The sequence below is a fragment of the Lethenteron reissneri genome, chromosome 23 (genome assembly GCF_015708825.2).
Source record: "Lethenteron reissneri isolate LAM-NWPU_2019-01 chromosome 23, ASM1570882v1, whole genome shotgun sequence".
Taxonomy (NCBI): Eukaryota; Metazoa; Chordata; class Hyperoartia; order Petromyzontiformes; family Petromyzontidae; genus Lethenteron; species Lethenteron reissneri.
In genome coordinates, this window is record NC_083801.1 from 14,692,359 (window position 1) to 14,718,472 (window position 26,114).

Below are 26,114 nucleotides of genomic sequence, written 5' to 3' on the forward strand. Positions count from 1 at the left end.
ACTGCAGTCGAGTCTATACAGTATTTAGAACAAAAAAAACAAATGTTCTCATTTGGATTTTGAAAAATTATGGCTTGGGAGATAAATTGGTTTCACTCAGGACACGTTCAAACTCAAGTTATAAACAGCTTCATGTCTCGTACAAAAAAAAATACAACTCCAGTGAACCGTGTAATGTCAACTATAGTGTATGCACTCCAGGAATATTAATTAAATCGACATTCTAATGCTCAAACAAGCAATGATCATCTCTATTGTAGATCCCAAGCCATAAGAAAATAATTATCATTCTTATGACGGGACACAGTATCTCCAAATAACTTTGAGGGTGGCCTGGGTTGGTCATTGCTGGATTTTGAACTTTCTTAAGAAAAGTAGCGCCGAGGTGGCCCAGGAAACCGAGCTGGCCCCGTTAAGATTCTGGTTTGGATTGAAGTTAAAGCTACCCGTGACCAAAATCGGTTGTCAAGTGTGGCCAGTTACTGTCAGTGCAGTCACTGATTTCACAAAAAAACTGGAATTTGGTTCGTCACTTTATTTGGCAAAGTTCTAGTTGTAAGACTTTAATGTTTTGACATGCGACACTTGTGGTATATTAAAGGCGGAACCCCCTGCTGTGGATAGAGGCACATTGAAGTGACTTGAGAATTAGTCTGTGAAATCATTTTCCTATGATGTTCTTTAACACGGCTAAAACTGCCAGTTTCAGGGTTCGGAATGGACATTTCTTTAATCGTATGATACGAATAAGGGCAATTGAAATTCATTTGGGGGCCTACTTTTTTTAAGGAAAGGGACCACTGACACTCCAACTGAATTGCATTTTGCCTTTGTGATTGTGCAATGTGTGCAAGTGATGATAGCAGCACCACAGAGAAAAAGTTTCACAAACCAACACCATTATTGTTCATATTTATTTACAGCAGCCGAAAAGGTTCATGTTCTGTGTAGATTTTTTGTTCAAACTTTTTACAAAGGGCAGTGTTGAACGTTCTTACTCGCAGTGTCACCAAAGGCATCAACGTAAGCGTGCATCACACCCACAGCTAGCCTCTATTTAACTTTCCAAGTGATAAAAATATACTCTCCAGAAACCAAATGTATGTTTCCGTTTGTGGGAAACAAAGCACGAGTACGTTTACAAATATCAGAATGTGACAAGATTCAGCTAGAAAAGTACCTCCTATCATCCCACCGTAAGGAGATGGTGTTGGATGCTCAGTAATAATTAATATTTACCCAGTAAAGTCTTCACCCAGTCAAAAATTACTTTTTAGGAAGCCTGCTAGGAAAGTCTAACTCTTTCACTGAGTATGAAAAAGCCAGACATTGAAGAAACCAGAGGAGCTGGAGAAATGCCAAGCATATGCAGGGATAACACTCAAAAGAGGAAAACGAGGTTTCTGCTGAGGGTGTTGGTGAATTTACAACAAAGTACAGTACACCCAACAGAATTAACACACACTGGAAACTATTCTCAAATTTAAAAGACTCAAGTTGTTCTGGGCCCAATAGGCCAGCTATCCGTAACATACAGTACATACGTGTATGTACATACAATATATTGTGTGCTAGATGCAATAAATTCAGTTGTGTTATTAGTGTGAATACAAAGTTGTTTTTTATCAAGTAACAGATTACAAGAATAATTATATCACCGTAATGTACTGTCAGTGTGCCTATATTCACCACACTTCAGTCCACGGCTACTACTCCCAATCTTAATGACATTAAACTATAGCTGTCAGACAAGACTTGGCATGACCGCTGCAAAAATTTTTTAACCTATTCTTGCCTCGCCTATATTGGCATTTGACAATGTTGATCTATACTTAATTTGGAGCTTTCGTGACTGCAGGAATTACTCTTTGGTTCTTTCGGTAAAGTCAAGTATAAAAAGAAAATAATAAATTAAATACTAGCATACGATGTTTCGATTGCAACACAAGCAATCATCATCAGGTATAAATGAAATAGAAACACAAATCTAGTATACTTAGAAATGTAATGTAATACAACAGACTTGTATACTAGATTTGTGTTTCTATTTCATTTATACCTGATGATGATTGCTTGTGTTGCAATCGAAACATCGTATGCTAGTATTTAATTTATTATTTTCTTTTTATACTTGACTTTACCGAAAGAACCAAAGAGTAATTCCTGCAGTCACGAAAGCTCCAAATTAAGTAATGTTGATCTACATTGGCATTTTACAATGTTGGCCAACATCACCTGCAAAGGAAACAAGATTTTACACTGGTCTCACTTTTTTTTTGCTCACCGAGTCTAGCAATACATTCAGAACATCAGCAGCCTCATAAACTAGCCGTGGAATGACGGCGCATGATGCAGCGTTCCACGGTTGGCATTGAGACTGGGTCGAAACAAATCAAGTCACGTGCATGATTAACGCTTGCACTGGCATCGAATCGGGCAGGGAAAGTGACCTTGTCTGCAGCATTGAAGCGGCGTTGACGTTTAGAACTTGAGGCTTTTATGAAACGCAGGAACAAGGTGGAGAAGCAAACCCCGTGAGTTTTTCCCCCCGTGATAATTGTTACTTTGTGACAAAGTAATGAACTTGGCTGCTATAAAATTACAATTCTTGAAACATTTCCTCGAGTTGTAAAATCACTTTGTTGCTTCTCACCCTTTACACACCACCACCACCACCAATCATTTGCAGTGCCTTGAATTTTACAAGATGTTAATATTGTTTCAGCATTTATAAAAAAAAAACATCAAGACACTTTCCCTTTACCTCTACTGCCCTCATTGTTACTGAAAGGAGAGCTTTGACGTGTGATCCAACTTTTCTCATCACAGCAGCATCATCACTGCATGGATATCATTGCGCCGTGAGTCGTTGGTTCGAGTGCGACTCCAGCGCGCAGGCTAATGCATTCCACCCATCGTGTGATGTGGCTGTCCGCAGGGTATCGCGAGCAAGTGGTTGTCAAAGGTGTGGCGTAATTGTGCCCAGAGTGTTGTGTGAATGTCCGCAAGGAGTGGTGCGACTGCATAGGGCACGGCGCAAGATCGTCGCAGCCAGGGTGCAGTGCTCAGTCTCTCGCGATGTACGTTACTTGTGGCGGACACCTGCTTGTTGTGCATCTAACCTGGTGGCACAAGCGCCGCAGTGCGACCCCCACGGTGTGGTGCAACTCTCAAGGATGTAGTTCCCGTTGACTTTACACACCAGCTGCGGTGTAGGCACGGTTTCGCCCGGAGTATATTTTCCCTCTCCCACACGGAACCCAAACGGCACCCGCTAAAACCCTCCAGCTCCTCTGACTCCGCGCTCGTCCTAGCTGTAGCGGCTACTCGCACTGGCGCTGCCGCTGTAGGAGCCGTGTCCGCTGCCGCTGGACGAACGCGACGATGTCCGGCGAGAACGGGAGCGTGAGCGGGTCCTGCTCCTTCTGGAACGAGAGGCACAGGTTAACAGCGAGACCTCATCGCAGAGCACGGTACAGCGGATTGGGGTGGAGATCGCTTCCCCATAGACCCTCAGAGCCTCACATCACCAAACATCCATGCGTCTACGCAAAGATCGCATCTGTTCAGCATTACAAACTGTTGGGGGAAGTGCTGTTCATCTTCTTCCACTGTATGCTGAGGAGTAGACTGGCAATGTCTATATATTCATGTTGAGGTTGGTGAATGGAGCCAGTGGATGGTTTCGAGAGTATCCTGGTGAATATTTGAAATGCTGAAAGCGAATGATTGAAGCGGCCAGTGAACTTTGGTCGTTGGGTTTGTAGTGCAGTGCAACAACCACTGCATGACCTCTTTCAACACACAAGTACAAACACTACCATACCCACATACACCCACTCAAAAAATGCCATAACAGCTACTCACATGCACAAACATACACACATAGCCACGGATACAGATTCAAACACACACACTTGCATTCACACACAGCCACTCACATAAATCCTCACCCACCCACAAACTCGTGTACCCATGAGCAAAGACAAAAATCCCCTGTATAGCTTGAACAGACTGTAGGGTCAAGTGCTATTAGCGAGCACCTATGAAGGCAGGCACGGCAAACAAGGTGGTGGGTGGCCAGCACCACGCGATGTTTACACACTGCAATAGGTACTCATTTGAGGCCGAGTCGACCTAGAGGAGGCCCAAAACCAGTTCAGAAAATTGTCACTGATGTTGGCCGTGAGTGGGAATCGAATTCGGGTCACCGGTGTGCAGTGCAGCACGCTAACCGCTGTGCCACAGCTCCGATGAACAAAGACAAAGATCCCCGTATAGCCTTAACAGACTGTAGGGGCAAGTGCTGTTAGCGAGCACCTATAAAGGCCGGCACGGCACACGAGGGGGTGGGTGGCCAACACCACGCCCGGCCGCCTTTGTCGCCCTACTGGCGATGTTTATACATCACACCAGATACTCCTTTGAGGCTGAGTCGACCGAGGGGAGGCCCAGGGCCGGTTCAGATAATCGTCACTGATGTTGGCCCTGAGCAGGAATCAAACCCGGGTCGCCAGGTTTGTAGCGCAGCACGCAAACCGCTACACTACCGCTCCCCGATGAACACACACACACACGCAGACACACTGCAGACAGTATTGACGATCGGCTGAGCGAGTTCAAAAGTTGCTCTGCTATCAGTGTGTGATGTGGAAGCGCGTGTGGAGGAATGCGTCGTGCCATCACGCACCGTGACCTGTCGCTGTCGGAGGTTGAGCTGCGGCGGCCGCGACCCCGGCTCGTGCTGCGGTAGCTGCCGCGGGAGGAGTAGGAGCGCCTGGGGAGAGATGGTGCGAGTCAGTCATGACGGTGCACACGCGCACAAGCACGTGACCAGGGGCGCGGGGGGGGGCAAAGACAAAGGCTCCCAAATACTGAACGACAGGAGCATTTGCTCAAGCAGCTCTTACCTTGTAGCTACATACTAATATTATGTGTGCTAGACTGATCTACAAAGGTTGAAAGCTTTGTTACTGGGAAAAAAACACTTCAAAGTTACAGTAAAAGTGTCTACATTGGCAGAATCCTGGAACATCACTCCACCAATTAATTTAAATATATGGGAGTAATGTTACAGCCATGTCACTACAGAGCAATAATAGCGTGCCTCTAATTTTGAAAGTGTTTTCCTCATTCCTGAAGCTTCCAACTCGTGCAGAACAACTTGGGACACATTGTAGGTGCTGATCTAAAAGTTAAGAATTATTTGCGTTTTGTGTCGTCTTTTTGTGCTAAACCTGACATGGAGCATGAAGGGGTATCTCAAAATGAGAAGAGTATTTGGGGGCCATGACCACGAGTGTGGGTGGAGGTAGATCCTGCTGATTGGGAATGTAGTGACTATACTAACCACTAGATTAGTGTTTTTTTAACCTGGGGTGCACGCACCCCCTGGGGGTGCGATACATGCCAGATTTATTTAGATGGTAATTCATCAAAACACAAATTAAGCACGGGCAAGTTTTTTTTATATACAGTAATTTTGCTGTGACGGTTCCACCTGTGTTCTCTCCGAAACGGCGTGATTTAATTTAATTATTTTCTTTTTTACCTACGTGACTTGACCGAAAAAACCAAAGAGTATGGACCCTTGCAGTCACGAAAACTTCAACTCTAGAATACAACTACTTTGTTTCATCAAACCTATGTATATAATAACATTATAATTTGTTTATGATTGAGAACCAAAGAGGTACAAGGCTGCAGCAAAGGTTAATAACCACTGCACTAGATGAAGATATTTATCAATTCTCGTTTTTACCACCTCACTTGTATTGTTTAAATAAAATTTCATCTAATTAGTAAAGCATTGTTCATTTCATTGGCATAAATGTAACACTAATAATTTCGATGAATATTAAATAGGCAATGTCACACGCGTGATTCTATACATGTATAATTATCGTAATGAGCAATCATCATGGCCATGCCTACTAGCCACCATGCCAACGCTGCCATGTAGATATCACCATCCTCATCACCATCTTCAACACTTTCATCATCATCAGCATTCCCTCTATTACCAACTTCATCAACCTCTCATTCATCGCCACCAATATGATAATCATCACCAGAACCTCATAAATGTCAGGTACTGTCTTCAGGTGGTTTGGGCCAAAAATCATTTCTGCTCAAGCCGAGCTTGAGAGTGATATCAAGCTTCAACATTCATGAACCTGGAGATATAACTGGCATGGGTGACCCTTCCCATTCTCTTTACTCATAATGCAACGGCACAACCACTCGCTCTTGGTAAGAGCAGAGTGCAATGTTGTTTGTCTACACAAATTATCGGAACAGTGCGTGCACAAGCTACATTACTTAAATATGCAGAGCGCACAGGGCTTTGTGTTTACAAGACCAAAGTAACGACTATGTTGGATCACAATGTGCACTGTGGACATGACAGCAATGCACATGGGCCGTGGGACATCACTACAGGGCCAGATCAATTCATGGGGCTCTTTTAAAGGTGTTCAAGCCCCAGTTTACCAACAATGGCTTTGAGTTAACAGGTCACATTGGCGCGGTGCAGCTCATGAGCATGCCGTGCGGTGCTGTGAGTGCTTGCAAGTGTGGTGACAGCGTTTTCCAATTTCCATGCTGGCATTCGTGCTATGTTGATGTGGGTGCTGCCAGTGCATTCGGTGAATGTTGTCACTCTGGTGTGGTGGCGGCTGCTGCTTGTGGTGCTGTGGTGCCGGTAATTGACGAGCGAGTTTTAGCGAGAACTCGATACCTCGAATGGCTGCGGCGGCTGTGGGAGCGGCTGCGAGACCGTGACCTCGAGTGGCGGCTGTACGACCTGCGGGGACAGCGACACGCGCGCGTTGGAGGAAACCGAAGTACCGAGGGGAAAACCCGCCACTCGCATAATGGAGAACACGCAAAAGATCCTCTGTACAGACAGGTCAAGGATCTGCTTGCTGTCCTGCCATCTCCTGGACACTCATATGCCAGCAAAGTTTGAGAGTTGCACAAATCTCAACATAATCCTTTAACCCACACCTCAAAAATGGTGAATTACAAGCCACCATGCAAGCTTAAACATTTTTTTTTCAAGAACTAGGTATCCCTTTGGTTCTTTCGGTAAAGTCACGGAGAAAGAAAATAAATTAAATAATAGAGTCCGACGTTTCGATTGCAGCACAAGCAACTGTCATCAGGTAGAACAAAATTTTAGAGAGAAACAAAACACAGACACGGAGACACACAGACAGACACACAAGCAGAGAGAGACAACACAAACACACAAGCAGAGAGAGACACACAACATAGACACATTTATCCGTTTTGGGGGGTAATGTATCTACATTCACGTCGCGCTCCTTATCAATACCAGGGTCCCCCTTCGGAAGCTAGTCTAAGCATGTTGAAATTATTTCGCACCGTACATGGCCACCGATGCTAATCGGAGGTGCGGGATCCAAGCAGTGGACCGAATTCTGCGAGGACCAACTTTACGAATCCTGGTCTCACTGCCGCCACCAGCAGCACTGACGTTGGGCCCACACTCTGGGTTCTATAGCTCATCGTCGAGGGTCAGATGGCAGCAAAGTATAGTATAGTCGCAGGGGCTAAATAATTAAATCTACCCATGAACAGTTACAATTGCCACAAATCGCTTTGGACGCGTTTTGACGCACACTACAAGACTGTTTGACCCACATTGAATCTGCTTCGTCTATGGAAAGAAAAAAAATTAGCTAACACCCTTGGACAGTAGTCAAACTGAACATTGTATAACAAAAACCTTAACTTTTTTTACAAAGGTGGCAAACTGTGCATTAAATGTCAGGAAAATTAAATCTCCTGACACCCCCACAACAAGTACAGCGTGTAACCGCAACAGTCCGTATTGCGTCCTAGCCACCGTTTATTGCTCGTTTGCTGATCAGCGATGGCTGATAAAGGGGTCACAAAGGTCTGCAGCTTCACGAAGCAACAAGAAGTAGCTGAGTGGACAATTATACCTGGAAAGCATATTATTACCACACTCCAAGATCCTACTACCCACTTTCTCCACCTGAACGGACCCCTCCCACTTAACCTCCTGCGGCGCCGGTAGCTGCGGTCAGAGCTGGATAAGCTTCTCCACGAGCGAGCGTGGCTCCAACTCCTCCGGCTGCGTCCCCGCACGCGTCTTCGGCTGCTGCCCACGTGGCGTCGACCCGACCTGCACCACGCCGGGAGCGACAATTCAACAATTCGTTCCTGCCCAAGTCCATGAACTGGCTCTATACGGGGGTCACAATCTGATACAAAAAACAATCTTCAGCATAGAATGTGCATGTAAAATCTACAGTGTGAATCTATAGCGGTGTGAATGCATAGACTCCTTCGTGGTACAGTGACAAATGCTCTGCGCTATGAACCTGCATATCCTGAGTTTGAATCCCAGCTACGGCTAATATCAGTGGTGATGTCTGAACCAGCAATGTCAAGTATTGATAAACAACCCCCATAACGAACATGGCATGGCGAGGCCTTCATGCAGCAGTGTATTAACAATGGGTCTTTGTCAAGTTTATAAATATATTGCGATATATAATTGAATCTAGACTGGTATCTATGATGAGGTGAATATTTGGATACTCCAGTGGTACAATTCTATATTCAGTTGTGTTAATTTATAGAGGTATAAATCTAGACTATAGGTCAGCGGTCGGTAACCAAGAGACAATCTTGTTCGAATTTGGTAAAAAAACTAAATATTTCAAGAGCCGCAATTACAGTGTGGGAAAAACAATGAAAATGTATAATGTATTCATGTAAGATTTGATGTGGGTGTATGTTGATGTGTGTTAGTGGACCTAGCCAAGTCCCTGCTCTCACTCAGGTCGACCAACTCACTCCTCTCTCACCAGTATACCTTCTCTTTCTTCTCGATGGCCAATAGAATTCTTATTATTGCTCTATTAACTGAGAAACCTAATTATCCCCACCGATTACAGTAGTGTGATTAATCAACAGTTAACTGTGTGTACTTTTAAGTAACCGCTCTACGTATGCTCCCTAATTCTGTGGTTATAGTGCTGAATTCCCAAATTGGAAATGTGAATAAAAAGCCTGGCTACGGGTCAACTCAGTCCATTATCCTTCTGGGAATAATCAAATTAGAACCGCTTTGTGAATGTGGATTTTGCAAGACTGGCTCAGAGCCACCAGTGGAGGGGGGGAGCACCTCACTACACCATCCACTGGTTTTACGTGCGATCGTTTCCCCCACGGCCGGTTCATTACCCGTGCGAGGATCTGGAGCGGCTGCGCGATCGGCTGCGAGAGCGCGACTCGGAGCTGCTGGAGCGGCTGGAGCGCGACGCCCTGCGACTCCTGGAACTCTCACGACTGCCGCTGTTCTGCCCCGGCCGTCGTTGGCGCCGCCTCGAGCTCCGCCTGCTGCTCCGCCGCTTCCTGCCATCCCTCTTGCCACTTCTACCGCCGACACTGTCACCGCCGCTTCCTCCGCCGCCGCCACCGTCGTCATCGTCGTTATAATCGTTGTCTTCCTCGTCGCTGGAGCCGTCGCTCGACTTGGCTCGCGGTCGCTGATGTCGCCGTTGCTTCATCGTCTTGCTGAGCTCGTCGAAGAGCGAGCCTGGCTTCACCGCTTTCTTCTTGATCATGTCGAGAACTTTCAACGAGTCTTTCCGCGAGGATTCCCTTGTGGACGCTTTCTCCCGGGTGGGTGCCGCGGCTCCACTGCCCGGCACTGGCTTCACACCCACTCGGGGGGGCTGCCCACCCACGCCGACCACTTTGTCCGATCGAGTTTCAGGTTCCTCCTTCACGCCAGCACTGGCTGAATTGGCGGGCAAGTTGGTCACCGCCACTTTGGGCGATATGTAAATCTTTGGTCCCTCCACAGGTTTCCATTTCAGATTGCCGACAGAAACCATTCCGCTGAGCACGGCTTTTCCGCCCGCGCCAATGCCGGCACGCGTCTTTCGGTTTGCCCTCTCCGCCTTGGCAGTGGCGACAGAGAAGACCGCTTGGGTTTCCTTCACAGGCTTCCACTTGTCCGATAAAATGGTGGACGCCACTGCCCTCGTCTCTGGGACGGCGTCACTGATGACATACACTGCAGGTGAAGGAGTATCTGGCTCCAGATTGATACCCTCCACCTGGAGGGCAGGTACGTGAACCTCCACCACTGACAACGACACATCCTCATCCAGGCTCATCGCATCCTCCTCTCTCTCGTCCACCCTGTCTGCTGCTTCTGCTTGTCGCTCCTCCGTCTTCGCTGCTGCACCCACGTTGGCGGCCGTCACCGTTTTCGGCTGCTCTGTGACAGATTCGCGTGGAGTGTCTCTTGCATCTCTGTGTCCCCTGCGCGAGTCCACACACAGACTGCTCGCGCACTCTCCGGCTCCCTCTGCGTCTGGTGTAATTGCGCGTGCTGACGAGCCTTCACCAGCAAGCTCACAACCGGGCTCAGGTGTCGTCTTGGTGCACAGGGAGACACTTTCGTGTGGGTCGGAGGTCTTGGCTGGTACGTTCTCTGCGGACATTCTAACACAGGTGTCCGTGGTGTGCTCTGTAATGTCCTTCAAAGGTGACACGTCCATGGGCCCTACCTCATCTGGCATGGCTACATTCAACTCCGTGAGCTCATCCGCTGCCTCCAGTTGATGAGCACACTTATCCGGGTCTGCACTTGCGCCATTCATGTTTTCAAGTTTCTCAAACTCCTCAATAGATTCGTCAATAGGAGGTGTCAACGCTGAGCGTTTCTCTTTAGTAATCTCAGCAGTCTCTTCTACAGGGGCAACTGCACCGACTACTCTCGGTGGGATGCCACCTCCACTTTCAACGCGCACGTCCGTGCTGCTCAGAGCCTCAAGATGGGCCACTACCACCGCCGCCGCTGCCGCCGCCACCACTCCAACTACACCACCACCGCTATCAGCACCACGAGAGACTTGTTCGGTCACCATGTCATCAGCTCTGCCCTCTCCTCGACCCTGTTTGTCACTGGTGCCAGCTGCTGTGACCAGACTGTCACCACGCGATTCTTCCACTTCTTCCTCCTCTTCCTCCCCGTACTCGAGAGGTGGCTGCCAGTGAAACGTTCCCTTCGGTTTTTCTGCCACTTTTTTCTTCCTCTTCTTTTTGTCGCCATCTTTTTTCGAATGACTGTCATGTGCTCTGCCCTTCTCGGTGTTGCCCACAGGCCTTGGGGCGGGGCGCGCCCGGGTATTCTTGTCGCCATTGGAACGGGAGGGGCACAATTCAGCTTGGCCTGAATCTGCGCTCGCAGAACTGCCCTCCCTCTCGTTCGTTGCCTTTTGTTGCTTCTTGCGGTGGGACCTCTTCTTCTTGCTCTTTTTCTTCCTCAGGCCTTTCGGCTTCTTCCTGCGCTTGAGGCACGCCACCCCACTGGAGGCGGAGTCCACGTCGGATGGCCGGCTTGACAAGCGTGAGAGCTCCCCTTCGGACAGGGGAGGTTCCTTGGCACCACTTACTGCAGGCCGCTGCGGCTCCGTGGGCTCGGCTCGTACAGCCGCACGCCTGGAGTCTGAGGAGGACGTAGAGCTGGACAGAGAGTGGGCTTTGTAGTCAGGGGACCACGAGTGAGACGGAGACCTGGAGCTGGCACGCGCGTCCGACCGCGATGGGGACCTCGTCCTGGAGCGTGACGAGATGTGGAGCTCCTTGCACATGGAAACGGAAGAGGAGCGTGATCTCGTCTGCGACCTGGATGCGGTCTTCACCCTCGCAGGACTGTGCTTCCCTTCCATGCCCTGCGCTTCCTCTATCAGCACCTGTCCATCCAGTTCAATCTCCGACTCCAAGGCGACGCTCTGCTTCTGCGGCGCTTGCGGCGCCGTCTGCTTGTCGCCCTCGACAGCCTGCGGAGGGTGCCAGACAACGGAAGGGAAAGTCCCGGCACTGCCACGAGACTCTTTGGTGTTGAGGTAAGAAGGCTTCCAAGGCTTTTGCCCCGGCTTCCAACGCGAGGGCGGAGGGCTGTCACTCATGGGGGGCAGAGGTGCCGCAGGCTCATCCGTCGGCACCAGCACGGGCGCCAGCACCCTGGCAATCTCGGCTGCTTTGACAGCGACGGGGTTTTGGGGAGCAGCTGGCCGTGCTGTGGAGGGGGCCACCCTGGCCCGTGAACCTGAGCGAGAGCGCGAGGAGTAGGAGGAATGGCCGCGGGGAGAGTAAGATCGCCCGCACGACCGCCTCCGCGAGTAGGACCGCCGGCGCGACCTTGACCTCGACCTGGAGTACGAGCGCGACCCCGTGCTGGAGCGTGACCCGCGGTGAGCCCTGGCGAAACGTCCGCGGCTCGAGTGGAAGCGGCGGGGTCTGGTGGAGGATTGTGAGCGGGACGGCGAGCGGGAAATGGAGCGTGACGTGGAGTAGCTTCTCCTGCGAGACCACAGCCGGGAGCTCGACTGCGAACTCGAACGTGAAGAAGGTGATAAAGACGTGGAGCGTGACCTTGAACTCGAGACATCTCGTGACCGATCCGAGAGTGTTTTACCGGTGGCGTCGCTGGATTTCTTTAAAACCTTGGAATCTGTTGGGGTTTGGAGAAGGGGCTGTGAAGTCTTTTTCCGGTTGTCAACGGAATCGGACCTCAGACTGGACTGCGAGGAGGGTGGCTCGATGGATTTTGCTGGAGATTTTTCTTTCTCAGAATCCTTCTTGTGTTTTTTTTTCTTCTTGTGTTTTGCCTTTTTGGTCTTTTTCTTCTTGTGCTCTGGCTGGCCGCGCTCCTCCACATAGCCATCGTGCGACCAGGGAGATGGGGAGCGGTGCTCGTCCTTGCGCTCGTACTCTGCCAGCCTGAGCGCACGCGACAAGAGAGTCACTCATGTCCACCCTCATGTCCATCACAGCTACATCACTGTGAAAGCTCACAGCTTCATAACAACGCCACCAACACGCACAACACTATAAACCACCACACAGTATCACTTCCCCTGCACAACACCACCAGACACACACCATCTCCACTGTCACACTGGGCTTCCACTACAGAACATTGCTACAAGATACCACCACGACCACACAGAGCAACGTAGTGTTACCATGCTGCACCACCATACACCACCACACTGCCGATGAGAAACTTTGATGCATGCCGATGACAAACTTTGACACCTCACTTGATCATCCATACACCGAGTAGCACACAAGACTCCATAACGAGCAGTGCCAAGTGCCAAGTGCCAGCAGCCACCACATACTTGTCACCCTTAGCCCAGCGGCCCTGGCTGCTCTGTGCTGGTGCCGTGTTCCTTGTCTTGTTCATCTCCTCCCTCCAGTGCGGGGGGGTCTCGCTGCGCCAACTCTCCACCTCGCCAGCGACGGCCTCCGACTCCGAGCGGGAGCCCGAGGGCGTGCGATAACGCTAAGCACAGAGAGGGCAGCGTCAGGGACCGTGGCAATGCTACGCACGCGCAGGGATACACAACACTGTCAGGGGCCGCGGGCACTACCTCCACAGTCTTAAGGCACGACACTGACGAGATTGTCTGGAGAGGAATGTTGACCCGGCGATCACTCACCATAGTGCCCCTCCCCTTGATCTTGCGGCCCGACTTGGAAACGGCCGGCTGGTGTTGGGTGGGCTTGCCCCGGCCCGGCAGGGCGTCACTAAGGAGAGGTCATGGTACGTTAACCATCACGACAGTGAATCGCACAGTGGTGCAAGGCATTACAGGTGATCATGGGTGTGCAGGTGATGCATGCCCATGGTCCAGCACTTTGAGAGGTAATGATTGGTAGATCATGCTCAGATCTGTGAATCTCTCAAACCCATTGGGCTGTGAATTGATACAAAAATACCAGTACAACAACTGGGTTTGTGAACTGTCTGTTCAAACCTTTGAGTGTTATCCCCACCTATGTGTGGTTTTTCACAGGGTACTCTGGTTTCTTCCTCTATGCAACACTCATAAATGAAATTTGCCCAACATCCCAAAGCAGAAACCTCCTTAAAAAGTAACGTGAGGGTTTGCAGGTAAATACATTACATTAGTATTCTTACAAAACTGGGTATAAAGATTTCCCACCAAATCACTAGGCAATATCTGTCTTGCCACACCTTCTACATAATAGTGTCAATGTGATTAAGCTGAGCTGTGCAATGCACGTTGTGGCTGCGTCAATGTTAGGATATAGCTTCGAGTTAAGTGTTCATTTGCGGTGGGGGGTGACAAGGCGAGTAACATCTGTTTAACATCACAAAGGTGTGAATGTAAAAAATGCAGCTACCAGTAAAAATAACCATGTTGCCTCGGTTGAAGATGGACAGTTCTACATTCCATGGGCTGTTATCTGCTCTTATGGTTGGGCTCTTGCTATGAAGTACCAAAACTTCTGGCCAAATGAATCAAAAATTGCTCAATTTGCAAAAGTGGATCAAAAAAAAAGATGCATTTTAAAAAATATATTTGTAAAAGATTTCACAACCTAAAAAAACATCACCATTGTATACAACAAATTTACCCAACCTGGCCACCATATGGAAGATAAGTTCTAGATCAGATTGGCTATAATTGAGGGAAGTTAGTTTCGTAGGGATATCTATATGGACAATTGGGGCCCAAATGTTTCAATTTCTGGCCCTCTATCATGCATTTATGTGTCGTGCTTTCATGGAGTGTGGGAAGGTGGTTGGCCAGGTGGGTGGCTGGGTAGGTGGGGAGATGCCTGGGTGGGTGGTTAGGTGGATGGGTTGGTGGTTAGGTGGATGGGTGGGTGGTTAGGTGGATGGGTTGGTGGTTAGGTGGATGGGTGGGTGGTTAGGTGGATGGGTTGGTGGTTAGGTGGATGGGTTGGTGGTTAGGTGGATGGGTGGGTGGTTAGGTGGATGGGTGGGTGGTTAGGTGGCTGGGTGGGTGGTGTTAGGTGGATGGGTGGGTGGTTAGGTGGCTGGGTGGGTGTTAGGTGGATGGGTGGGTGGTTAGGTGGCTGGGTGGGTGGTTAGGTGGATGGGTGGGTGGTTAGGTGGATGGGTGGGTGGTTAAGTGGATGGGGTTGGTGGTTAGGTGGATGGGTGGGTGGTTAGGTGGATGGGTGGGTGGTTAGGTGGATGGGTTGGTGGTTAGGTGGATGGGTTGGTGGTTAGGTGGATGGGTGGGTGGTTAGGTGGATGGGTTGGTGGTTAGGTGGATGGGTTGGTGGTTAGGTGGATGGGTGGGTGGTTAGGTGGATGGGTTGGTGGTTAGGTGGATGGGTTGGTGGTTAGGTGCCTGGGTGGGTGGTTAGGTGGATGGGTTGGTGGTTAGGTGACCCCCATGCCTCGCTTACCTGCTCTTGGGCTTGGAGTTCCCTCGCAGCAGGAAACTATTCTGCGGCACGGCGGGGATCAGGTCAGGCTGCACGGTGCGGCGTGGACGTCTCGGCGACGACAGCTCCTCGTCGGAGCTGCGGCTCGACGAGCTTCACAAACGGAACCGGACAGGCGAAGAGGATCATTGACAGGGGCTGCTGCACTGTGTTGCATCCACGAACACAGTGTATAGAAATACTGAGTTAATACACGAGTGGAGTGCTCCTGTATATCCGTTTTCATTAACAAAACCCCACTATTTCCATGAAGGCCAAAGCCAGTCCGTTTACAGTGCAGTAATTCTGCAGTTGACTTTCAGTTATTGTTCTCAGATTTGTGTAGGACAGGCCGGGATACCAAGCCTATGTATCTAGAAGAACTGATTATTTTCTGGGGGGTATTTTGATGTAATACGATGTTTCAAACTCCCCAACTTCGCCGTTAACACTGCCCTGCAGCACAAAAATAAGCAAACATTTTGGCCAACCGCCTTTTTCCAAATGTTGTTGCATGTGTTTTTACACCACTGCTAAAGCTGTCCTTTAATTGTTTGAGTGGTGTGTTTTACAATTGTTATCGCTGTACTGGGAATATTGCGCTTTTAATCACTGTCTTATGTAAAAAAGGTGTTTATTTGTGGATGGATATGAAGGTTTACTTACCCTCTTCATGAACGATTGAAATAAAAAAACATAAAAACTACTCTTAGCAATATTTCCACTTCTATACAAAATTCACAAAATTGGCCTATATTATATAAGGACATGTTTACTGTACATTCTCAGCATGACAGTGATGTTTATATCAATGTTTTTGTTGACACGTGGGCATTGACTGCAAAACGAATGACGAGCAGCCAATAATTAAATCAGTGCTTTTGTAAACGGTGCAAATGAGCTAATTCAATCGACAATCTGGATAATATGCCCATTTATAATTGAGCGCGAACTGTACTAGTGCTGCTGGGACAGAGAGAAATGTCGGGGAGGAGTAGGGGAGAGACGACCAAGTACCGTATGTGCGATAGCTCAGACACAATCGATGCCGTCACCCACCTCCCGGTGGAAGATCTCCGAGACGCCCAGTGCGCCGGCCTCGGGCGCTTGCAGGCTGCACCCCTGGAGGCCACGTCCTCATCCACCGCCTTGCGTTTACGCATCCCACCAGTCGCGCCCGCAACGCCACTCCCCCGTTCGGCCTCGCTGTCCGAGTCCGAATGGGACGAGGCCGAGCGGGACGAGTGGCGGTCGCGGCTCCCCGTACGGAGCCCATCGTTCTCGCCTGTTGGCACACGGTAGCGAGCGTTTGAGTCACAATGTCCGGTGGACCTCGGGTGATGGACGTGCCGACGTCACGAGGTTATCTTTCAAGAATATAATTTCCAGGAGACTCGAAACGACAGACCAGCATGTAACCGACGTGACCTGCACCTCGTAGCTGCTCGTTGACCTCTCCGCAATGCACCACGCGAATGTCTGCGTACGGGAGGCTGTTGGCGTCCGTCTTCTGGTTCTCAATCTCCTTCAAGAGGTCCTGGCCGGATAGGACGCGTCCGAACACGACGTGCTCTCTGCGGCGAAAAAAAAGTGATCGTGTCTTCGGACTGTTGACCGTTTACTGAACCTACAACATATGCCCCCGCGTAATGCATAAGGAAAAGTGATCTCCCTCCCATATTAGGAATAAGAATTTACAGTCCTTTGTCAATCCACTGCTGGATGTCTCCAACATGCTGGCCTTGGGGGTGAACCAAACTTCGCCATGCTAGTCAGTGTCGGTTGATTATGGGGGAATGGGGACCACGGAGAGTTTTAGATATCACTCGCCACTGAATTTAGCTGTGCCCAGGAATCAAGCTCAGTTTGCTGGGATCCAAGTGTCATGCGCTAACCACCGTGCCCCGGTTCCACACCCTGCAGTCTTAGCATGATACAAATAATGACGTAATTTATATAAATGGGAAAGCACCACCGAGTCTCAAGACTATTTTTAAGACTGTCCTGCATTGGGACATTTGGCCAATTACATGAATTAGTATTTGGCGTGTGAGAAGACAAGACTTTACTAGACAATATTAAATATTTTAATTTATATAGTCCCATAATTACTAAAGATTCTAATGCTCAAAGCTCCGCACAAAAGCCAATATTGTATTGGCATGTACTTGCCACATCACAGCCGAGACTACAACACCTAATATTCCTAACTAGCCTCGCACCTAATTACTATGCAGGCTCAACCTCTCCGATATCCTGTGAGATTGGCTAAATTAAGGATTTGGTCGTAGGTAGTGAGGTTTTGTGTTTTTACTTTTCATGAGCACTTTCCATAAATGCCAATGGTCATTCGTAAACAGGTGATCATACACAAAAGTGACTGCTGTATTTATAGGTTGGCGTCAAGAACAAGGCCAAAACATCTAAGCTTCAGTACAAAATAGAGCAAGTGGCAGCGCACTGACCCGTCGAGGTGAGGGGCCGGCTTGGTGGTGCTGCAGTGGTCAGTCAAGCGTAGACCGGATCAACACGGGCACACGTGCGCGCGTGCGGTGGCGAGGCAGGGTGTGTGGGTGTCAGTGCATGCGTGTGAATGGAGAGTGGCCACAGAGCACGTGGAAAGGAGGGGGAGAAAAAGAGGGAGACAAACGCACAGATCAACTCTCCGAGCTTTTGCCTCCAGCATCACACGGCACAAACGCGGAGACGTGTCCGATAACTCACGAGACAAAACGCAATTTGGACCGCGACCGTCATCTACAGGTGGAATCGACATACGAGGTTGAGCGGAAAGCGCCCCTGCCTGCTTCACACAAGCCATCCGTTTCCGCGCTGTGCTGCATTACAGCTTTTAACGCCGCACGCCAAAACACATGTCCACAACGCCGCATCTGGTTCACCGCTCCATTGGATTTATTTTTTGCAGGCTACATTGCCACCGTGGCTACTGAGTGACGTCCGAAAATGCGAAATCCATTGCCAGTTTAAATAAATCTGTAACGCATTAGTGCACAGTTGTGTAATGAAGATGACGCAGTACATTAACTGCTGAAAACAATTTTTTAAAAGTGCGGATATCGGAGGAAATGCAGCCAATGCAGCGACGCGGGAGTGGAAGGCATGCCAGCCACGAGCAAGGGCTCAAGGGGCGCATCTCAGCTGTGACATTTGCTACTGATTAAGAGGGTCACAGAGGAAAATGGAATTTCAATGTCTGGAACTGAGAGGAAACTGCATCGGATCGGTGTGAAGTCCTGTACATTACCTTGATAGCAGAGGGGGTAACAATGATTCTGCAAATTTTACACAAAAATGGCAAGAGAGAAATTTTAACACCAGAAAAAAAGTGTTAATGTAATGTAAACATTTGCACACATATTCAAGTACAGCAATCGTAAGGTACAATTCCTGACAGAAATTCAAAACTTAACAGAGTCTTGGCTCCAACTCAACCCCCACAGCTTGTAATGGCACATTCCAGCTCTTCGAAAAACGAGTTGATGTGATTTTTTTGGAAAGCTGTCCCTTTCTCAGATTAAGCCAACATACCATTCTAACTTTGACAGCAGGAAGCTGAGAAACCAGAGCTGGCATACTCTTTGGTTCTTTTGGTAAAGTCACGTAGGTATGAAATAAAATAAAATAAATCACGACGTTTCGGGCGCAACACAAGCTTTCCCACCTGATGGACGCTTGTGTTGCGCCTGAAACGTCGCGATTTATTTTATTTTATACCTACGTGACTTTACCGAAAGAACCAAAAACTATGGATTCCTGCAGTCACGAAAGCTTCAAATCAAGACAGAGCTGGCATGTTTCTCTTTCACGCTGTGGAGTTTCAGAGGAACACCACCCAGTAATGCACAAACTAATTTACTCCACAGCTTATCAAATTCCAATTCCAGGGGCCCACACTTTTGTGTGAACCGATTTATAAATGAGCAAAGCAACTAAAAATCTATAAAAGAAAGTGTATCTGGTATATATTTACCAGGCACAGGTGGGTATATAACAGGTATTTCAAAATTCACTGCCGCCTGCTGCGCAAATGTCACTATTCAGGATCACAACTCCATGAAATAAAAAAAGATTTACAACCTCAAACAGCCGTGAGCTCATACTGAGGTAAGCCATATACACTTGAGGTGGTGTGGCCAGAACCATGCCCAGCAGTCTTTGTCTCCCTAGTTCTGTTTAACACCCTTCCCCCCACTAAAGTAAAAGCTAAGGGGAGGCCCAGTACAGGTTCAGATACCACTTGTCACTAGTGTTATCTACCCATGGCCAGGAACTAAACCCAGATCTCCGGGTTTGCCGTGCAATGTGTGAACTACTGCACCATCGCTGAACAAAGACACACACTTGTAGGCAAATTTGCCCACTGGTTACTGGTATACAGTTCAAGGCCCTGGGAATGGTGTAAAGCAACACGGTTGGATCTACACGATAGAAGACAACTGTTAGTAAAGCAAGATATCAGTGGAAGAAAAATGAATAGTTGGTACATAACATACATGTCTGGATCCTAATGTTTGCCACCATCTCATTTTACTCAAACCTTGCATCTGTTTAAGCCAAGGAAACCATAACAGAACAATTATTGAAGCGTGTAATAATCATCAGTTCATGAACAGAAAAGACACACAAAAGAAACACCTTTAAAATTACCAACTTCACTATATAATAACAGGAACCATCCGGCTGGACAGCCAGCTGACAGAAAAGTCAATCAGCCAGCGAGCCAACCAATTAACGAAAAGGTCAGCCAGCTAGTGAACTAAGGAGCCATCCAGCGAATCAATTAATGGGCCAGCCAGCTAGTGATCAAACGCTCCAACCCGCCAATCGACTAGCCATCAGGCTAGCTAACTAATGAGCCAGCCAGCCAGCTGACCAGTCAGTTAGTTGCACAGTGCCGAGGCCAACGACTAGCGGGATGGCACCAGGCCCACACGCTGGGTGTGGCCACATGGCCACGAGCCACATACACCACTCACATGAAGAACTGGGAGCCATTGGTGTCCTTGCCCCTGTTCGCCATGGACAGCAGAAACTCCTGGTCATGCTTCAGTTGAAAATTTTCATCTGTGCCAAAATAAACGTGATTGTGTAAAAAAAAACAAGTCGACTGAGCCCTGACATGTTTAAAAAAGAAATAGTAATGCAATTCTGTCCATTACTACAATCATTTTCCATTTCTTAATTAGGTTACAGATAGGTCTATCCTTCTTTTCCATAATTTAAAGTATTGACATTTTTTAATGGAAACATTTCACAATTAATTTATTCTAACAAAGGTCATCGACATAGCAAGCGCGCTAATAAAAACTCGTCGATCCAATATTTCAAGAGACTCTATTAAACGTACTGTAAACGTTTAAGCCTTAAGACAAAAATGGCACTCACAAGTGTTAATTTGGTATTTTTCGCATCATAAGAAGTTGCCAGGCAGATGACCTAGTTAATGTTGAACATGTTTAAACCTACCTCTTGTTCAAACATCATTTTTTGGAGAACACAGTTTTTTGTTATGTGCTGTACTCACCTTGTGGAATGCAAAGAACATCGGTCTATAAATAAAACAATAAGTTAAGAGTGTTCAGGTGAAACAGGCAGACAGATGTCAGAGGTGCTAAGAAGTTTCCACCTAACACAAAAGCTACCATCGCTGGTAATGGCCTTTAGACTGTGCGCACGCACCAGATATTAAACACACAGCTGAGGATATGCACCGACCAATACTAACATCCATCAATTTCATTTACGCTAGCGCATGTGTTGTGTGCATAAGTGAGGATAGGAGATGTTTTGACAGTGTCAATTGCAGCCAGCAGCTGTAACGGAGCAAGGCAAACTCACCTTCAAAGAAACCGCCGTAAATTGATTCGCCACCTCTCCCATTACCTGCAGACAATGGCAGAGTTATGGCAATCCAAATACATTTTCTTAAAACATTCTAATTGTACTGTACATGTACAGCCATTTGTTAATCCACTGCTGAATGAATGCATCCCCACCCCCTGCAAGGATTGGGAGCTATTTTACCAAACACCAACGCTCGTCAATGTGGGTTCGAGGCAGAGCATAGATGTGGGCGCATAAAAACGCGGTACAAAAATGTGTTTTGATGCACTGCCCTCTCTTGCCCACCAGTTGTAGCACCTATTATGAACAACAGTCATTGGTAATTAGCTTTGACAATCTAATGAGTTGGGGTGCAATTCGGGTGATTTGGTCATAGGCAGATTGGTGGTTGGACGACTCAAGAATTAGGGTACCAAGCCAGCACTGATAAGATCTTGGTTTCATATCCAGATTCAGCCAACCTGTGGTTAAACTGGGTTATCAGGTATCGTCAGTTTATGGTCTCACTATGGTCAGCAATGACTGCACAAAAACCTCATCACATGAAATGAGGTCTTTCACTTAATTTACAAAGGGATTCAAGTTTCACTGTCATGTGAACGACATTGCTCGATAGCAAAACATGTTGGAAAGTGTTCCGCCTAGATCGTGAAGAGATTACAATTGATTTTTAGTCTAATGATGACTATGATGTTGAAACCAAAATTGAAATAAAATACAGGAATATATCTGTATTAATGGTGTTAATGTAGCCAATGACTAATAGATCGGCAACGTGGACAATGACAATGGAAAAGTAAAAAAATGTGCAAAGAAGCATGAGATATGCATGTTTGAATTTGCAGAGAGACAGAGATGGCAGCACATTACGGTAGATACACAAATTAGAGACATATTGGCTTAAGAAATGTGGGCTTGGGCAGGACACGTTGCTAGAACGGAAGATTTCTGTGGTTGAGACTAAGGAAAGAGTGGCAGTAAAGGAGGAAATTTGCCTGAGAGGAGATCCACCTCAGAGATTGAGAGATGAACTCCGCTTGTGTGCAAGTGCTAGATGGATTGTCACATAACAGGACCATGAGATAGAGCCACAGCTTAGTGAGGCCTTCATCTAGCAGTGGATACATTTCTGCTGATGATGAACGAATGCAAGATGACAATATGCCCACTTAAAACAAAGAACACCCCTCCAAGAAAACTCACCCTCGCTGAAGTCGCCACCCTGCACCATGAAGTTCTTGACGATGCGGTGAAATGAGGTGCTTCGAAAATGCAAGGGTTTCCGAGTAATTTTCCCAATTCCTCTTTCACCTGAAGGAATAATTTGCACTTTTTTAATGACAAAAAATGTTGAGAATTAAATGTACAACTGAAATTTTTTTTATGACTTATGACCGCAAGAACATGAACAAAAGTAGTGATTTGTCACAGCATCATCAGGAATGTAACTTAAGGGTGGCAGTTATTCTCACTGCTATGCAAAGGATGTAACTATCATTACCTGTGCATAGACATCGGAAGTTTTCACAAGTCTTTGGGCAAACGTCAAAGAACAGCTCAAACACGATCCTCCCAGCTGTTGGTGGCACAAAGCAAACCGCAGATGTTTAATATGTTTTTCAGAGAAAGAAATAACAGAGGACCCCTATGCAACTGGTTGACACCGAAATGCAGTGATATTGTTCTGAGTAGGGTGCGCTTACCAGGGATTCTGTTGATGGCGATGTCAAAAAAGCACCTTGGTCTTTGCTTCACACCCATGACTGACCATGTGCGTCACAACCGCCAAAGACACTCGACGTCCTAAACTTCCAGAAAAAAAAAATATCCTTTACGGGATGGCACTAATGAATAAGCAACATCAGCATAATAAAAACACTTTGCGCACAGAAGATTTCACGACTTAACATCTGTGCGCACGCACTTGGACTAAACACAGGCAACAGAATCGATAGCAGGAAGTTATCTCTGACAGTGAAGGGGAAGTAAGGGTCTTGTTCATGTGTACGCATTCTCTAACGGCAGGTCAGGCCACGAATAGACGGGGCCAGCTGTTGGTAAGCGTCAGCCGTGAGAACACCGCGAGCCCAGCGAGTGCCATACTCGACTATTATTGTGGCAACATTTACCGTGATGCTGTCCAATCCACAGAATGGTTTGACTCGATTATAATTTCCGATTTTAGTTGTAAATGTGGGATATTCAAGAGTAGAATGTGGCTTAAAATAAAACAGTGCTCCCAGAAAGCTTTCAGTTTGCAGTGACTGCATGGCAGTCAACTCCCATGTGCACTCACAGAAAAACAAGTGAATCAAGTTGCTCCCTGCTAGAATTAACTCAGCTGCACTGTCCTTTAGAGTTTGACCACATACTCCTTAAGCATAGCGTGAAATGGTGTGTACAAAAGAAAAAAGATCGTTTGGAATGTTGTGTTTAGTAAGACGGAATGACAACCCGTACCTATGTGTGAATCTTGAAGGGGCCACTGTCAGAAACTGTCCATCGAGGATGTATTTTGGCAGCACTGTGGTATCTCTAGAATACAAGGATGGAGAAGCTTTAATAAACGTATTTTCTACAAAATGAAGAACTTCAAGCTGTGGCGAAACGAGTGACAATAGCTGAAAAACGATGGTCAGTTCACAGTCTGTGGAGCTTCAAGGCAAATGCAGTTTTTCTTCAAAATAATACATACATTATGTAAAGGGTGTAATTCCCCACAAACTTTGACTGTATAGATTTGGAAGATATTTTTCTTAAATTATTGTGTGAAAAAATTTATTTACTTTCAAAAAGTTTGACTACTTTAAGATACATTTTTCCACGACAAAAGCCTTTCTGTAAGACATGTATAAGGATGAAAGGGCATTGTATAGTGCATCTTTTCTTATGTAATAAAGGGTAGTGAAATTAAATATGCATTTTTTTCTTCCCAAAAACACGTTTTGCAACTATGAAACGTTCTGTGCAAAGTTCACTCCCAATAATGAACCGAGCCCTCCACCAATTCAGTATCGTAAACATATTTCCCTTCACATATCCAATTAGCTCATGTAAACATTAATTTATCAGTAAAGAAAACGGTACGCCGTACTAGAATTCAAAACTGTTTATCTGGTAAAGCATCAGGGTCCTCAATCGTAAGCTCTTTAACACAAAACAATGCCCAGGATGGCCGAGTCACATCACCATCATCAACTATCAACTCTTCAAAGTGAAGACAATTACAATTCAACAAGATAAGCGGGCCAGTCTGCAGAGACCCCGGCATGTGACTGTGGAGTGACTCCCAACACAATCAACAGATTCGTCAGATGCTTTAACGCGCTATATAAAAGGCGACGTTTCCGGTAATTGCAAGAGATACGCAGTGAATTATAACCGGAGACCATTATTCCACAAAGATCCCCCGTATAGCCTTAACAGACTGCAGAGGCAAGTGCTGTTAGCGAGCACCTATGAAGGCCGGCACGGCACACGAGGGGGTGGGTGGCCAACACCACGCCCGGCCGCCTTTGTCTCCCCAGTGGCAATGTTTACACATCGCACCAGGTACTCATTTGAGGCTGAGTCGACCTAGGGGAGGCCCGGTACCGGTTCAGATAATCGTCACTGATGTTGGCCGTGAGCGGGAATCGAACCCGGGTCGCCAGGTTCATAGCACAGCGCGCTAACCGCTACACCACCGCTCCCCACATGATTCCACGGGCCCTGGTAAACATTGAATTGTGAGAACGTTTCCAGACGGACGACAGGCTGACACTGACCGGTGGTTAAAGAGTCCATTGCCTCGTTACAGCAGCAGTGGACAACTGTGCCGAGTTTTAGCAACAAGACGAAACCCGCCCCCCACGTCCCCACTGTACAAAAGTGAAGGCCCAAAACCACTGCCGCCTTTTTCTTTACCTCCGTCCGAACACTCGGCGCGCCTTCCCGCCCCGCCGATCCGTCAAATTCACGACGAGACAGCCGAGCTGGCTGACGGCAACCACCGCCGGTTTATCGGGAGCGAGCGAGGGATCGATCAGTCGATCGATCGACCGACGACGACGAATTTGCCACGGTCCGAGGCGGCCCGGTGATGGCCTCGCAACGACCACGGGGAGGGGCGAGTGGAGCCGTGACCCCGCCGTGACCCCGCGGTGACCCCTCTCTGACCCCTCCCCGGAAATCGCGCGGCACCGGAAGCCGTCTACGCGTGTGACGTCACCTACCGTTTTATTTATATATTGAAAATATATAATAGTTGCTTATTGTGAAGTGAGATAAAAACGTGGACTTATTTCGGGGCGATTGTAATGCGGATTTTAAAATAAAATATCAGTTTTGCTCGGTCATGTCCGCGCTGCTGACGGCAGCGTTACTAGGCGCTTTTAATTTTCTAGAGCGCACACGCGCCCCTCGCTTCGATTGGCCCGCGAGTGTTTACGCAGGCGCCCAAGCGCTGCAGGGAATACAATTGTCGATTACGTCATCGCCCGCCTTTGGGGGGGGGGGTCGTGGAAGGGAGGGTCGAGGGGGGGTGGAGGGGGGGTCGGGGGGGTGGGGGGGGTCGGGGGGTTGTGGGGGGGGAGTCGGGGGGGGTTTGTGGAGGGGGGGCGGGGGGGTTGTGGAGGGGGTGGTCGGGGGGGTTGTGGATGGGGGGGTCGGGGGGTTGTGGAGGGGGTCGGGGGTTGTGGGGGGGGAGTCGGGGGGGTTGGTGGGGGGTGGGGTCTGGGGTTGTGGGGGGGATTCGGTGGGGGTTGTGGAGGGGTTGTGGAGGGGGGTCGGGGGGGTTGTGGAGGGGGTTCGGGGTGGGTGTGGAGGGGGGTCCCCCGGGGGGGGGGGTTGTGGGGGGTCGGGGTTGTTGGGGGGGAGGTCGGGGGGTTTTTGTGGGGGGGGGTCGGGGGGGTTGTGGGGGAGGTCGAGGGGGGGTCGGGGGAGATGGTGGTGGAGGGGGGTCGAGGGGGTTGTGGGGGGGG

At 48.2% G+C, this 26,114-nt stretch overlaps 1 protein-coding gene across 8 annotated transcripts; it reads right to left on the bottom strand.

The window, feature by feature from the left end:
* Positions 1-2,105: 2,105 nt before the first annotated feature.
* Positions 2,106-25,302, bottom strand: LOC133346063 (NK-tumor recognition protein-like). Of its 8 annotated transcripts, none has more exons than XM_061557361.1 (18): positions 25,060-25,302; positions 23,614-23,688; positions 22,857-22,956; positions 22,655-22,729; positions 22,357-22,464; positions 21,148-21,192; positions 20,286-20,373; positions 17,754-17,783; positions 16,723-16,862; positions 16,348-16,573; positions 15,271-15,402; positions 13,524-13,611; positions 13,203-13,366; positions 9,244-12,798; positions 8,018-8,176; positions 6,740-6,805; positions 4,691-4,777; positions 2,106-3,425 (listed from the first exon to the last, which is right to left on the bottom strand). In XM_061557361.1, the coding sequence occupies exons 3-18, from the start codon at positions 22,912-22,914 to the stop codon at positions 3,311-3,313; spliced, it is 5,136 nt and encodes a 1,711-aa protein (XP_061413345.1). In that variant the 5' UTR covers positions 22,915-22,956; positions 23,614-23,688; positions 25,060-25,302; the 3' UTR covers positions 2,106-3,310. The 8 variants fall into 8 exon arrangements, with proteins under 8 accessions (XP_061413345.1, XP_061413347.1, XP_061413346.1 ...); XM_061557363.1 differs by having other exon boundaries at positions 8,051-8,176; positions 25,060-25,301; XM_061557362.1 differs by lacking the exon at positions 23,614-23,688.
* Between the last annotated feature and the right edge of the window lie 812 nt (positions 25,303-26,114).

Bases quoted from the DNA above. Each gene is read 5' to 3' on its own strand.
- LOC133346063 (XM_061557362.1), bottom strand. From the start codon at position 22,914: ATGGGTGTGAAGCAAAGACCAAGGTGCTTTTTTGACATCGCCATCAAC. The intron at 22,465-22,654 runs GTAATGATAGTT...TTATTCCTTCAG, and splicing joins CTTCCGATGTCTATGCACAG to GTGAAAGAGGAATTGGGAAA. The intron at 16,574-16,722 runs GTGCAGGTCACG...GTGTGCCAACAG, and splicing joins GGTCAACGAGCAGCTACGAG to GCGAGAACGATGGGCTCCGT.